Raw genomic sequence first — 14,653 nt, forward strand, 5'->3', positions numbered from 1 at the left:
GGCCCTGGGCTGGGGTGGAGAAGGATGGCCCTCCAATGTGTACACAGAGCACTGTGTGGCCACAGTTCCTGCATGTGTACTTTCAACCACATGTGCTCAGAAGTGTTAGAGAAGGACAAAGGGCGGGACAGCAGCAGAACTCTTGACTGCACCTGAAGCCCGTGAGTTCAATCCTCACCCCAGAAATCAATTTTTTTAAAAAAAAATCGCATATAAGCCCCCAGGCTCTAGGCTAATACCACATCCTCTATATAAAGGACGTGACTCTCTGTAGACTTGTGGGGAAAGAGGTTTTAGAATTCCAGAAGCTGACTGCAGTCAAGTTGGCTGAGGGACCTTGGGGCCAGACCAAAGCATTTTACAGGTAGTGACATCATAATATCCCCCACTGTCCCAGAGATGTCCTACCCAGAACCCTGAAACTCAAGGATGTTGTCACCTTTGCTCTGAGTGTCTGAGGCTAGCATGGTGCCTTTGCTTCGAACAGCCCTCGACCCTGTGACCCTCTCGCATCCAAGGCCAAATCTTCCCAGCTGGCTGATCACAGACTTATTCGGCATGCCCTTGGCCATTTGCCTCCTTCCTGGTCCGTGGTCCCTTGGCTAGAGAGAAAACAGTTGGCTTAGGGATGTCGGAGATCTCCGTGGCTTAGACTGTCTCCACATTGGTGGCCTTTGCCACCCACTCCCCACAGCCCCAGGCAGATGCCCTACTTGAATGCCCCTCATCTTGTCCCTGGTCACCTTCCAAACTGTTGTCTAAACCGGGAATGGTGCCTGGCTTGGAGGAGCACTATTTAAAGAGCCACCCCAAGCTGTCCCCAGACCTGCTGCAGCACTCGAAAGCACGCCAGACCATGGTAGGCTGGGACCACCTTCCCCACACCCCCACAGTCCCCATGGAGCCCAGCACCCTGGCTTTGGTCCTCTTTCTGCTCCTCTCCCAGCTCCAGCCTCAGTCCTAACCTCCTTCCTCGCCTCCAGTCTCATCTTTTGGACCTTGAGCTCATGTGTGATTCTCGACTTTTCCTTCTCAACTTTCTCCTTTCACGGGTTCCCTCAACGGGCAGCTATGGGGGAGTGGGAGAGAGTGTCTGACTTTGATATTCGAATGTGGTCCATCCCATGTTGCCTCTGTTGGGTATCCAGTCTTATGGGTGTTCAGTCTCATCCAAGTGACTTCTTTTTGCTTGTGGTGTGCATTTGGATGCAGTCTCATGTGTGTGCACCCATGTGTAAAGGCCAGGACTTGACCTCCGATGTTCTTCGGGTCTATCCATCTTGGTGTTTGTTTGTTTGTTTGTTTGTTTTTTAAAAGCAGAATTTCTCTGTGTAGCCCTGGCTTTCCTGGAACTCTCTCTCTCTCTCTGTAGATCAGGTTCACGTTTAGAGATCCCCGTGTCCCTGCCTCCCACACTGGGACTAAAGGTGTGCACCACCACTGCCCAACCCACATTGGGTTTTTTGTTTTGTTGTATTGTTTTTGAGACAGGGTCTTTCACTCTTAGCTGGAGGTTACCAAGTAGACTAGCCTGGCTGCCCACTGAGCCCTAGGGACCCTGTTCTCTTCCCCAGAACTTGGGTTATAGCTGCATGCCACCAGCATCTGTCTTTTTACATGGGTTTTGGCTCTCATGCTTGCAAGACAATCACTCTACAGACTGAGCTGTCGACACAGCCTCTCATCCACGTGGGTTCTGATTTGGTGATGTTCTTTGACTCCGCAGAGGTACCTGGGGGCAGGGAGGTGGTGGTGGTGGAGAGTAACGTGATCTGGCCTTCCCAGCTTCATAGAATCCAGGGCTCTGTTCTGACTGGGAGGATGAGGTTCCTGTTGCTGGAATTGCAACGTGCTAGAGGTGTGGGCCCCTCTCAGGCCCTGAAACTGTGCCCTACCCCTGTGTTCCAGCCCCTGGTAACTCAGCCCCTGTGCCTCCTTTGATCACTTTCCATTAATGCCCGATCTCTTACAGGACTAAAAGCTCTTTCCCCCAAAGACGTCCTAAGGAAGGGACTAGACCCAGGCTTTAACTAGAGACTAGCAGGTACCTTGTATTCATTTTGATGTTTAGAGGCAGGGATTATTCCTGACTTTATAAATAAAGAGGGTCTGGGGTGTGGCTTAGTCAGTAGAGCCCTTGCTCAGCATCTATGAGGCAGTGCAGTGCATCCTCAGCACCACATACACTAGCCATGACGACACGCACCTCTCACCCCTGCACATGGAAGGTGGAGACACAAGGATCAGAAACTCAAGATCATCCTTAGCTACATAATGAGTCTGAGTCTGTAGGCCAGCCTGGGCTACATGAGACTCTAAGTTTAAAAAAAAAAAAAGGTTGTGCGGGCATACCCAGGGGCCTCTACCCTCTCATAGGAGAAGGGGAGGGATGATGGGGGCATGGGTTGTGAAAAGGGGTGACTGGGAGTGGGGCAGCAATTGGGATGTAAAGGAAATAAACAAAAAGAAATAAATAAATTTGGTCATCAGAAAAATAAAGATTAACATAAGCAAGGAGACAGAGACTTAAGGAATGTAAAAGTCGTGTGTGTGTGTGTGTGTGTGTGTATGTGTGTGTGTGTGTGTGCGTGTGTGTATGCATGTACATATACATATGCAGAGGCCAGAGAAGGATGTCAGTTGTCCTGAACTATAACTGGCCACCATATTCCCTTGAGACAGGGTCTTTCACTGAAACTGGCGTTGACCTAACAGAACAAACCCCATCTGTGCCCGTCTCTACCTCCCCTAGCGTTAGAGTTACAGTTGGGGGGCAAATGCACCTGGATTTTTACGGGAGTTCTGAGAATTTGAAGTAAGGTCTTCCTGTTTCTTCAGGAAGCTCTCTTACCCACTAACCCAGTCTCCCCAGTCACGAGATCTGCCTTTCTTATCACAAGAGCCAGGGTGAAAATCCAGGTCAGGGTGACCCCTTTCTTTCTTGGACTGTTTCCTTCAGAATAAAACTTATCTTTCAAAGGTGCAGTATGAACTTGAACTTCCAAGCCAGGTAAAAGGTGCCCTTCCTGCTTGGCAGGGCTCTTAGCCTCCAGGAGGGCCTGTGACCAGGTGGACCTGAAAGACCAGGGTGGGAAACGTGTGTGTGTGTGTGTGTGTGTGTGTAGGGGGGCAGTGCCACAGCCCTGAGAACTAGCGGAATATCCTGCTGACGGAAGTGATAATTTTTTATTAATCAGAGGGAAATGTATATGTAATTACGAGAGATGAACTCCACAGGGGAGTTCTTTTCTTTATGATATCTGAAGGGATTTATAAATATTTCCTAGGCTTAGAGCATCCCCTGTGTGGCCTCTTTGCCAGCCACCCCCCTCTTTCAAAGGATTACTCAAGACTAGCACCCAGTAAAAGCTAATTATAAGTCGCCGGGTTGTTGCTCCTGACATGGGCCCAGGGGCCCTGGGGAAAAGGGAGAGTGGGGTGGGAGTGGAGAGACCACACAGGTGCTAGGGTATGTGTGAGCAAAGCTAGGGAAACCCCGGCTAGGGGGACTAGGCAATGGCTGCTGTCTGGCAGGGACCCCGGGCCCAGACTTTTGTTCCTTTCTGACATTAAGAGTCACTTTTTTTTTTTTTTTTTTTTGGTTTTTCGGGACAGGGTTTCTCTGTGTAGCCCTGGCTGTCCTGGAACTCACTTTGTAGACCAGGCTGGCCTCGAACTCAGAAATCCACCTGCCTCTGCCTCCCAAGTGCTGGGATTAAAGGCGTGCGCCACCACGCCCGGCAAGAGTCACTTTTAAGGATCTGGGCAGAGCAGTGTTGGTAACATGCTTGCTCTGTGAACATAAGGTCCTGAGTTTGATTCCCCAGAACTCAGGTGGAGAAAAGGTAAGTGTGGTGTCACGTGCTTGGAATCCCAGTGCTGAGGAAATGCCAACCCAGAGGACACAGAGATGGTGGGTCATGGAGACGTGCTAGCCATCCAGCCTATCAGAATAGGTAAGCTCTGGCCAGTGAGAGATCTTGTCTCAAAACTGTAACTGAAAAATAGCCCAGCCAGTAAAAGATGCTTGCTGCCAAGTCTGATGACCTGAATTCAATATTCAGTCTCTCTGATCCCTCACACGATGGAAGGAGACAACCAACACCTGAAATCTGTTGTCTAACTTACACACGGACACACACACACACACACACACACACACACACACACACACACACTATGGGCCAGATATTAGGGATAATAGGCAGCTCAAAGAGGGATTTGGGGTGGGGAAAGAACCCACATGAGTGGACAGGGAGCTCTGAGATCCTGTCTAGAAACAAGTACTGCAGGAGCTGAGATAGTATGCTAGGAACATTCTGGAAGCTTTGAGCAGCTGGACAACAAGACTAGGTCTCATCAGAGTGGATGGTGACTGGTGGGAGACCCGGAAGCCTCACACAAGGGCTGAGGCTCGAAAAGAGCCCATCTGACCCCACCTGCACCAGGGGCCTGGGCAGGGTGGGTCACCGAGTCATGAGTAGCTGCCCCGCCCCCACCCTGCGCAGTGGACCCTCTGCAGATGTCTCTCCTGAACTGAGAAAAGCAAGTGTTAGTTACTTCTTTCGTACTATGGGGGAAAAAAAAAATACCAAAGCAAAGTAAGGTAAAGGAGGAGTTTCTTCTGGCTCAGTGTTCGAGGATACAGCCCAGCTTCCGGTGGGGTTATCTGCATCTGCAGTCGGAAAGCAGAGAACGCAGGAACTCAGCTCTCTCTTTTTTATTCAGTTCAGGACCCCAGCCCATGGGATGATGCCACCTACTCTTAGGGTGGGTCTTCCCACCTCACTTAATTAATCTAGAAACTTGCTTGCAGCGGTGCCCAGAGGTTTGTCTCCATGGTTACTCTAGGTCCTGTCCAGTGCTTTCAGCCGGCTGCTATGTGTATGGGGAAGACGGGCAGAGCTCCCTGGACCACGGTGTTCAGGGACCTGTGGCTGGCACTGGTGACTGCGGACCTCTGAAAGAGGCAACAGCTACAGGTTTTATCTCTTGTGCCCAGGCACCCAGAAGAGCCCGCAAGAGAGTAGAAGGCACAGCCAGCTCCAATGTCTTCTCGATGTTCGACCAGTCCCAGATTCAGGAGTTTAAAGAGGTTGGTCGGTGGCCCTGGCGACCCTGGGAGTCTATATTAGTTAGATTTCTTGTTGCTGCAACAAAGTGCCTGACAAAAGCGATTTAAGGAAGGAAGGCGTCCCTAATTCTGGCTCACAGTTCTACAGTCTGTGAGGGTTGGGGAAGGCATAGGGTCAGGAACGTGAGCTGTTCACACACACATACCGGCAGCCAGGGGCAGGAAGTCAAAAGAGGTGAACGCCAGTGCTCAGCTCATGTCTCCGTTTCATTCAGTCAAAAACCCAGCCCGTGGGATAGTGCCGCCCTCACTTAAGGTAGGTTTTCCACCTCACCCCAGGCTAGAAAACCCCTCACAGACATACCCAGAGAGGTTTCCATAGTGATTCTAAATCTAGCCAAATGAACAATAATAAAGATGGGCCATCACAGGAGGATTACCGGGATTCATAGGTTATTCAAGGAGCCCTCCGTGACTGCTCACACCATCATCATTCAAAGTCCTCATGGCTGCCTTTGTGGCTCGACTCTCTATCCGAGCCTGTACTCGCTGTGCGACCCATGGGAATGCTTTTCCCTTTCTGAGCCTCAATTTCCATCTCCAAGACTCAGAGTCTCTTTTTGAGCCCCTGTTTCTGTCTCTGAGCCTCAGTTTCTCTCTCTGCATCGCTGTGCTCTTGAAGTGAGAGAATGAGTGTGAAGTCCCAAAGCTCTCAGGATAGAGGTTCAGAGAGGGTTCCCAGGATGCAGTGCGCACGAGACTAAATTGGAGACCTGGGTGCTCACAAGCTCCAGGTTGAGGTTTCTATGGCTGCAGACCGCCAAGGACACTTTGGGGAGAAGGGCAGGAACCTGTTGGTCTGGGTGGGCCCTGGCGGTTCAGAGCCAATGTCTTCATCAGGCCTTCACTATCATGGACCAGAACCGTGATGGCTTCATTGACAAGGAGGACCTGAGGGACACCTTTGCTGCACTGGGTGAGTAAAACATCAGCTGGCAGAAGCTTGGTGCTTAGGGTAGAGCTAAGGATTGCGGTGGGAAGAGGGGCAGACCAAGGCAGCCACAGTGAGGGGCTTCAGAACTGGGAAGCCCAGGGAGGAGAAAGTTTCCAATGTGACAAGAGGACTTAGTGGCTAGGGAAAGACATTTTAAGGTTTGTTTGTTTGTTTTGATGTTGTGCAAAGGCCCTGGGGTAGTGAGAGGTCAAAGAGGTACTGAAGTACATGCCTGTAATCCCAGCACTCTCATACTGGGTCAGGTGGATTTCTGATTCAGTGTCTGCCTATATTACATGGCAAAACGCTGTCTCAAAAGTTGGGTTTGGAGAAGCAAGGGTGGTTGAACTAAGGTACCGATGTGGATTGAGTTTTGAATTTCTGGGATCCTGAGTGTCCACTGGGACCTTGCAGCATCCCAGGAATGCATAAGACCTGGGACTCCCTATGCAGCTGCCTCCTCCTCCTCCTCCTCCTCCTCCTCCTCCTCCTCTTTCTTCTTCTTCTTCTCCTCCTCCTCCTCCTCCTCCTCCTCTTCCTCCCCTCCCTCCCCTCCCTCCCTCCCTCCCTCCCTCCCTCCCTCCCTCCCTCCCTTTTGCTTTTGCTTGTTTGTTTTTGTTTCATTTTTTAACCTGTGAGAGGCAGATCCAGAGAGTCATGCTCTGCTTTCCAGGAAGCCTGAGAGGGGGAGGAGAAGGTGGGGGAAGGGTGGACTGCTAGCCGGTAGACTCTAGTGTCTTCACCAAGTCTCCCTAACGGACACACAGGGACACAGGGTCAGATGGAGACAAGTTGGCCCATAGAAGCAGGAGAGACCCTGGCTTCTTACAGGCCTTGTCCCTCCAGGTCCCTCACACCCTCCCTCTCCTCCTCTCCAGGTCGCATAAATGTCAAGAACGAGGAATTGGAAGCCATGGTGAAGGAGGCTCCGGGGCCCATCAACTTCACAGTCTTCCTGACCATGTTTGGGGAGAAACTCAAGGGTGAGTGAAGTTTTCCGGGGCCTGGGGGAGCACTGGGAATAGGAAAGAGATAACTCACCTGCTTGGCCCTCATGTTTGTTTAACCACAGATGTAGATATGCTTGGGTTCCCAGGCACTGTCCTCTGCTGTGTACACTGTCCTGGATCCTGCATGCACAGTGTGGATCACCATAAAGCCTTCCCCTTATAATTCCACTGTCAGAATAACACACACCCACCCCTTCTACTCCCAGTTCCCCTTCCTACCTTCCCTCCTTCTCCCTGCCAGCCCTACCTCTCTGGTCTCTGCTGATGGTGAGGGCGAGGCAGAGGGGTGCTAAAAGGGAATGGGGTTTCTGAGATCAACTGTGGCTGATCTCATTGCTAGAGGGGTTTGCTTACCTTGTCCTGTCATGGAGTCACTGTGGTCCCCAGGGAAAGGACCAGAGAGCTCATTTCAGGGATGAAGAGTCAGGAGGCTCAATGAGTTCATGATACCTGCCTCAGGGATCCCAAAAAAGAACACTTGAATAGATCCAGTTCTAACTTTCCACACTCCTGAGACATAGCCTCAGGCCTGGGCCTTGAAGATGGGCTATCTCTCTTCCTTTTCTTCTTCCCGCTGGGAGCTCCTCTTTAAACATATCCATGAACCTGAGGGTTCTGTGGTTGAATGGGAAATCCTGGGTTGTGGCTGACCTTTGCCTTTAAGATTGAGATCTGGCTACCATCACAGGGTGAAGGAGTGATAATGTGTGGGTTGATGCTTGCTGTACCTTGGTATTGTAGTAGAGCCTTGCCTAGACTATTCTACTCAGGGTTAGGGGCGTGGCTCAGTGGTAGAGCACCTGCCTAGAATCCCCCAGGGAGGGGCTGGGGGTGTGGCTCAGTGGTAGAGCACCTGCCTAGAATCCCCCAGTGAGGGGCTGGGGTGTGGCTCAGTGGTAGAGCCCCTGCCTAGAATCCCCCAGGGAGGGGCTTAAGGTATAGCTCAGCAGTAAAGCCAGGGAATGGTGTCTCCAGCCCTGATGTGACATGTATATGGGGTGAACAGAAAGGGGCACCACTTTTAACTGTGTCTGCCTGCTTTCCATATGAGGAGATTGGTGACTGAGAGCCTGCTGGGGACCTAGAACTGCAGCTTGTTCTCATCTTTGCTGGGGTTCCAGGCCTGGGGCTCCAGCTGAGGCTGTCATGCAAACTTATCTAGGGTTGCGTGAGAAGCTGGCAGTGGGGAGGGCAGTGGGCTGTGACAGGCACCATCATGGCAGTTAATTGAGACAAGAAGACTATCCTCTGGTTTCCCACAATGGCAGGCAGCCACTGCGCCGAGCTTTTTTTATGAGTCTTCCAGGCCGCAGAGCAGAGGCCCTCTCTGGGGACAAGGCAGGGAGTGGCTGGCTGAGGTGAGTGTCCCACAGACAGCCCAGAGCTAACCAAATCCAGGGCTGAGTCCCTAGGAGGATGGTGGGGGCCAACTGCAGACCAGCTTTGGCTGCTAGGACTCTTCAGAGAGACACAGGGGTCTTTAACTCATTGATCGAATTGGAAGGCTGTGGTCCTGGAGGCTAAGACTCTAACCAGCCCTTAGTAGAACCCCCTGCACCCTTCTAGCCCCTCTACCTTAGGGTTGCTCACAACTCTGCTGCTAAGTCCACCTGAGAGGGGTACATCACAGAGGGGACAGTGCTCTCCTTCCCAATAGGCAGCAGTCTGATAGAGGAAACATACAAGGGTCTGACCTAGCCCCTCACTGGGGGATTCTAGGCAGGGGCTCTACCACTGAGCCACGCCCCCAGCCCCTCCCTGGGGGATTCTAGGCAGGGGCTCTACCACTGAGCCACACCCCCCAGACCTTCACTGGGGGATTCTAGGCAGGGGCTCTACCACTGAGCCACGCCCCCAGCTCCTCCCTGGGGGATTCTAGGCAGGGGCTCTACCACTGAGCCACGCCCCCAGCCTCAGAATAGTTTATTTTGGTAATAATGTCCTTCAAAGCCACAAAAGTGGTACAATAGGAACTGTTTGAAGAGCTTAGAAGTTTCACAGAAACCTAAGTGGACGACATACATTTAGTTGTGAACAACCTGCCCCACGACACATAGACTCCTTGCAAGAGCCTTCACTATACTCTTCACTCTCTGACAATTGTTCCAACCTCATACGTGAAGAAACGAAAACTCAGCGAGGTTAGGTGACTTGTCTGTGGTCTCAAAACTGATATTATTGAATACTCTGGGGGTGAGGAAGCAGCGGCTGTGAGACTCATTTGTGACTCAAGTTAGGCACAATGGCCATGAGTGAAGAAAAAGATCTCTGGACTTGGGGGCTGAGGCTGGAGCTCATTGGAGATGTCTTCAAGATTGGGCCACTCAGAGACAGGTGGGGCACATGCTGTGTAATGATGCAGCTGGAGTAGTTCCGATTGTGTTACTTTTGTGGATTTGAGAAAAGTAGCGATCAAAATAAATTCGGTCTGGGGCTGTGGCTCAGTGGTAGAGCTCCTGCCTAGAATCCCCCAATGAGTGGCTGGGGGCGTGCTCAGTGGTAGAGCCCCTGCCTAGAATCCCCCAATGAGTGGCTGGGGGCGTGACTCAGTGGTAGAGCCCCTTCCCCGCCTAGAATCTTCCAATGAGGGGCTGGGGGAGTGGTTCGGGAGGAGTTGGAGACCTTCCTAGTCTCTTAACTCCTGCCCAGTTCAGCATCACTTCTGAGAGGCCCTTACTACCCTTTCTTGTCCTATGTGTGCTACCTATAGGCACGGACCCAGAAGAGACTATACTGCACGCCTTCAAAGTGTTTGACACTGAAGGAAAAGGCTTTGTCAAGGCTGACTTGTAAGTTTTAAGGACTGAGCCAGGGTGGGTGTCAGCCCTGGCTCCTCTTCCCCTCAGAACTCAGCTGAGTAGGGCTAACATATGTCCAGTGGCTAGAAGCCCCTGCCCCAAACCAACCGTTCCTCCTGGTATTCTGTTCCTCCCTCCTGAGCTGGTGCTCCCCTCTCTCTAGGTGTGGAAGTGAGCGGGGAGTATGGTATGGGTCGAGGATTGCTTATGAGTGTTGGGGATGAAGAGGGATTGGGGTGAGCCTCGAAGGATGATCCAGATTGGCCAATCTAGGGCAGAAATGGTATTCTAGATGTGGGAACAGAAAGGATGAATCAGGGTTTAGTGTGTATGGGATGCTGAGCTGGGGAATGAATAGCCTGGAGCCTGGAAGAGGAGGGGTAGGAGAAGGGAAAGAGGAAGAGGAGGGGATGGTTATGCCCATGGAAATGGGGGTGGAAAGGGAAGGACTGTCCAGCAAAGATCCAGAAACCAGGGTTTGGAGAGAGGACAGGGCCAGATGAGGACATCACTGAGCATCTCCGCTTGGGATGCCTGGGTGGGACATGGCCATAAGCAGCTGTCCTGCAGGCCCTGGCGCTGGCATGACAGAGGTGGGCTCTGCTCTGGTGGTCTGTTTTACACACACATGGGAACATGTCTTAGTAAGAGCAGAAGGGGCGAAGAGCCAAGGTCAGGAAGCAGCAGTCTACGTTGGTCCCTGGATGTTGGGCCAGCCTTTAAGATGTCCCTTCCAAACTTTGCTGGTTCTTAGGAGGCCCTAGCGTGTGAGATGTCCCCTCCCTCTTAAGGATGAGCTGGTATCTGGTGACAGCCCATTTTTTAGGAGTTCGGGTGCTGCTTGTAGAAGCTTCCACCTATGGGGTGGAGGAGAGAGTGGATGGAGTCAGTTTTTTTTTGAGACAAGGTTTCTCTGTATAGCCCTGGCTGTCCTGGAACTTACTTTGTAGACCAGGCTGGCCTCGAACTCAGAAATCTGCCTGCCTCTGCCTCCTGAGTGCTGGGATTAAAGGCATGCACCACCATGCCCGGCTCGTGTGCCTTCTTACATACTGTTCTCAAAGGCTGTGTGAGTCAGGCTCCCTGGAGCGCAGAGGGAGCACCAAAGTGGGACATCTAACCAAACCCTCATCCTCAGGCTCCGTGCTCATTCCTGAATCTCGAGGATTCAGAGAGGTACCAAGAGAAACCCCCTCCTGGAATGACCAGGACCATCTTATCTCTCACCAATATGAAGATAGGACTGAGGTGGGGGTAGGGAAGGAGTGTCCCCGAGGGACTAATTTTGGGAATGGAAGGAACAGTTCTGGGCTGTGGAAACCTAGCAGACAGGGCTGCTGGCCAGATAGGCCACAGAAATGGATCTGGTCGAAACAGAGTATACGCAAAGTCCCCTTCGTTGGTAACCTGGAAACTGTGACTGTCCCATAGTAATAAACAATGGAAAATATGTGTGGCTCCTTAACCAGGGCCTGCTACCAACGGCGCCAGAGGATACCCTGAGAGCAGAGGCTCTGCTTAGCTCTCTGGTCCCATCCTTGCCCACAGAACCCCAGTGCTTGCAAACCTTCGCCAGCTGTGAAGGATGTAAATTATTGTGCAGAACTGGGTGCAGGCCTCACCTCTAGCTGTATTCTCCTCGATCCCTAAGGAATCAGGCCCAACCCTGTCACAGCCTCTCTTTGGGATGGCAGGGAAGTCATAAGCCCCCCCATCCCCCAGTCTCGGTTTCTCACAAATAAAGGGGATTCTTGCACGAATGTCCCAGGTCTTGCATGAGAAGGCTGGACCACGTCTTCCCATGATGCTCTTGGCCTTGAACAGTATGATATAGTTTGGGAAATGCTGGAGGCCAAACACAAATAGCCAAAACCACAAGCTGGAAGAGGCATCAAGGAAAAGACGGGGGTAGGGCAGGCGGGCAGGCGTGCAGGCAGGTCATTCCAGCTACTATAGAAGCTGAGGCAGGAGATTCAAGATCAACCTGAGCTACTGAGTAAGTTTGAGGCAAACCTGGGAAACTTAGTGAGAGATGTTTCAAAACAGAAAGTAGTGAGGACTCTGGATACAACTTGAGGGTAGAGCCCCTGCCTAGAATCCCCAGTGAGGGGCTGGGGGCGTGGCTCAGTGGTAGAGCCCCTGCCTAGAATCCCCCAGTGAGGGGCTGGGGGCGTGGCTCAGTGGTAGAGCCCCTGCCTAGAATCCCCCAGTGAGGGGCTGGGGGCGTGGCTCAGTGGTAGAGCCCCTGCCTAGAATCCCCAGGGAGGGGCTGGGGGCGTGGCTCAGTGGCAGAGCCCCTGCCTAGAATCCCCAGGGAGGGCCTGGGGGCGTGGCTCAGTGGCAGAGCCCCTGCCTAGAATCCCCCAGTGAGGGCCTGGGGGCGTGGCTCAGTGGTAGAGCCCCTGCCTAGAATCCCCAGGGAGGGGCTGGGGGCGTGGCTCAGTGGTAGAGCACCTGCCCAGTGAGGGGCAGTAGAGCATTTGCCTTCCATGGTCTAGGCCCCCCGGTACCACTCTCTGACAATGACCAAGAACTCCTCCCAAGAGTCTAAGATTAGTTGTTCTCACACCATGGAAATCCGAGAAGTCTCCAAGTCACATCAGAGTCTCAAGTTTGTTTCATCTCTTCCCGGTTGTTGCTAGGAGTATAGAGGTTGCAAGAGAAGCAGTTAGGGGTCAAAGAGATGCCTTGGGGCTGGGAGAACCAGCCCTAGACTGGGATCATCTGGGCTAGAGCTCCTCTAGAAACTTCATGTCCAGGTGGCCACCAGGCAGCTTTTCCACAAGACATGATGGCTTCTTTCTACCAACAGCATTAAGGAAAAGCTTATGACCCAGGCTGACCGGTTCAGTGAGGAGGAGGTGAGTGTGATCTTTTTGGGGGAGAGACATTCCCATACATCCATTGTTCTGACTTCTCCTTTCTTCAGCAGTCCCTATGTAACCCTCAACTCCCTTTCCCAGGTCAAGCAGATGTTTGCAGCTTTCCCACCAGATGTCTGTGGCAACTTAGACTACAGGAATCTGTGCTACGTCATCACACACGGCGAGGAGAAGGACTAGATGTATCTCCTCCATACCTGGAGTCAGCCAAGATGGGGTGGGGTGGGCGGGGGGCAGTACAGGGCTAGCATAGGTAGGGAAACAGTTTCCATCACCCCCAGAGTCTGGGGCTGAAGTGGGAATAAATAACACAGAGATGTGCGTCTGGGTGATGTTTGCGTGGTTAGCACTCTGGTTGGGAAGATGGTGAAACATTCCCTTCCACGCTAGTTTTTCCAAAACTCTCGGTTCCCTTGCTCTGCTCAGCTGTTCCTGATGAGCTGATAATTAAAAGTAATGGACATTTGTAATGCCCCTCATCTGGACCACAGGGCGTTGACTTCATTGGTGGGGGTTTTATTGAGCACCTAGCGTCTTTGAGTCTCCTGGATGAGACAGGGTTGTTCATGTGCAGGTCATGAGGACTGTGGGGAGAAAGAGTCTCAGATGGGCCAAAGCTGGGACAGGGTGTGAGTGGGATGGAGGGTGGGACCGAGAGGGAGAAACTTGGCAGAAGGAGCCGGGCAGAAGCGGAGTTAGGGAGGAGGAGAGATGGGTTCAGGGACATTAAACTGTAGGCAGAGAGCTCTCTCCTTGCATGCATGGCATCAAAGATGGGCTACATGGGGGCTAAAGGGGACTTCATTGTGATTAAAAACGTCTGCTCACCAAAAGACACCACTGAAGACACCAAAAGATCAGAGCGAGGACAGAGGGAGATTCTGGAGGCACACAGGTCTCGACCGAGGTCTCATCTCCTCTGTGTGTGTCATACTTAAGTCTGCAAGGGAGTAATGGAAAATATGAGTTACTTTATTGTGTGGGGGTGTGAATGCGTAGATGTTAAGGGACATATAGGGGAGTTGCTTCTCTCCTTCCACCACCGGGATCCTGGGGATGAAATAAAGGTCTCAGCTTGGCAGCAGGTAGAGAGCCCCTTGATTTCCTAAGCCACTAAACTGGCTCCCCTCCCCCCCCCCACCCCTGTAACAAGATGGCTGAGAACAACTTCAGAGAGGAAGGGTTTAAAGGATTTATTTTGTCTCATACATTCCGAGTGTTCAGTACAAGAAGATTGCAAGTTTGAGGTCAGCCTGGCTGGTAGGATCCTATCTCCAATAAGGAAAGCAACGGGAGGTGGAGAAGGGAGAGGGCAAGGCAGATAAACAGTCAGACAGGCAGACTTAGGAAATAGGAATCCTTTGCCATTCCCTCAGGAGAGGGGGCAAGAGAGGTTCTCCCATCAGCCTGCAGCTCTTAGCCTGGGATACAACTGAGTGGTCCACTAGAGAAGAGGCTGAGGCTTCTAGAAGAGTCCTTCCTCTACCACAGCCCTGGCTGCCCCTTGCTTTCTAAGACTCACTTTCCTGGAAGTCATGAGTGGAGCCCTGTCTACACTGAAAACTTGTCAAACCTGTTTGTGTCCCACAGGAGGAGACAGAGCCAGGGCTACAGGGAGTGGGAGCCTCAGGCAATCCCTGACACCCCCTTACTTGAGACTGTCTGACAGCTTGGCTTACCATACTGCAGGGGCCCTAGCTCACTAGGGACATGGGCAGCCAGTGCAGAGGTCAAAAGGGGATCCAGCAGGTTAAAGAGGAAGTGTGTGTGGGAGGGGCATTCACTTCCTGGATCCTCATTCTTCCCTCCCCTCCCCCTCTCTGAGCCAGAGTACAATGGTGATCAATAAAACCAGTTCAAGCTGCATGGAATTCAAGAGGAACTTACAAGACCCC

General features: G+C 52.1%; 1 protein-coding gene across 2 annotated transcripts; it reads left to right on the forward strand.

Moving 5' to 3' along the window:
• The first annotated feature begins 449 nt into the window (after nucleotides 1–449).
• Nucleotides 450–12,966, forward strand: Myl10 (myosin light chain 10). Of its 2 annotated transcripts, XM_085836331.1 has the most exons (7): nucleotides 450–859; nucleotides 5,003–5,095; nucleotides 5,975–6,050; nucleotides 6,947–7,051; nucleotides 9,789–9,867; nucleotides 12,689–12,737; nucleotides 12,840–12,966. In XM_085836331.1, exons 1-7 carry the CDS (start codon nucleotides 770–772, stop codon nucleotides 12,936–12,938), a joined length of 591 nt encoding a protein of 196 aa, XP_085692457.1. In that variant the 5' UTR covers nucleotides 450–769; the 3' UTR covers nucleotides 12,939–12,966. The 2 variants fall into 2 exon arrangements, with proteins under 2 accessions (XP_085692457.1, XP_085692456.1); XM_085836330.1 differs by having other exon boundaries at nucleotides 12,689–12,966.
• Nucleotides 12,967–14,653: the final 1,687 nt, after the last annotated feature.

The sequence above is a fragment of the Mus caroli genome, unplaced genomic scaffold (genome assembly GCF_978045245.1).
Source record: "Mus caroli unplaced genomic scaffold, Mus_caroli_1 scaffold_4, whole genome shotgun sequence".
Lineage (NCBI taxonomy): Eukaryota > Metazoa > Chordata > Mammalia > Rodentia > Muridae > Mus > Mus caroli.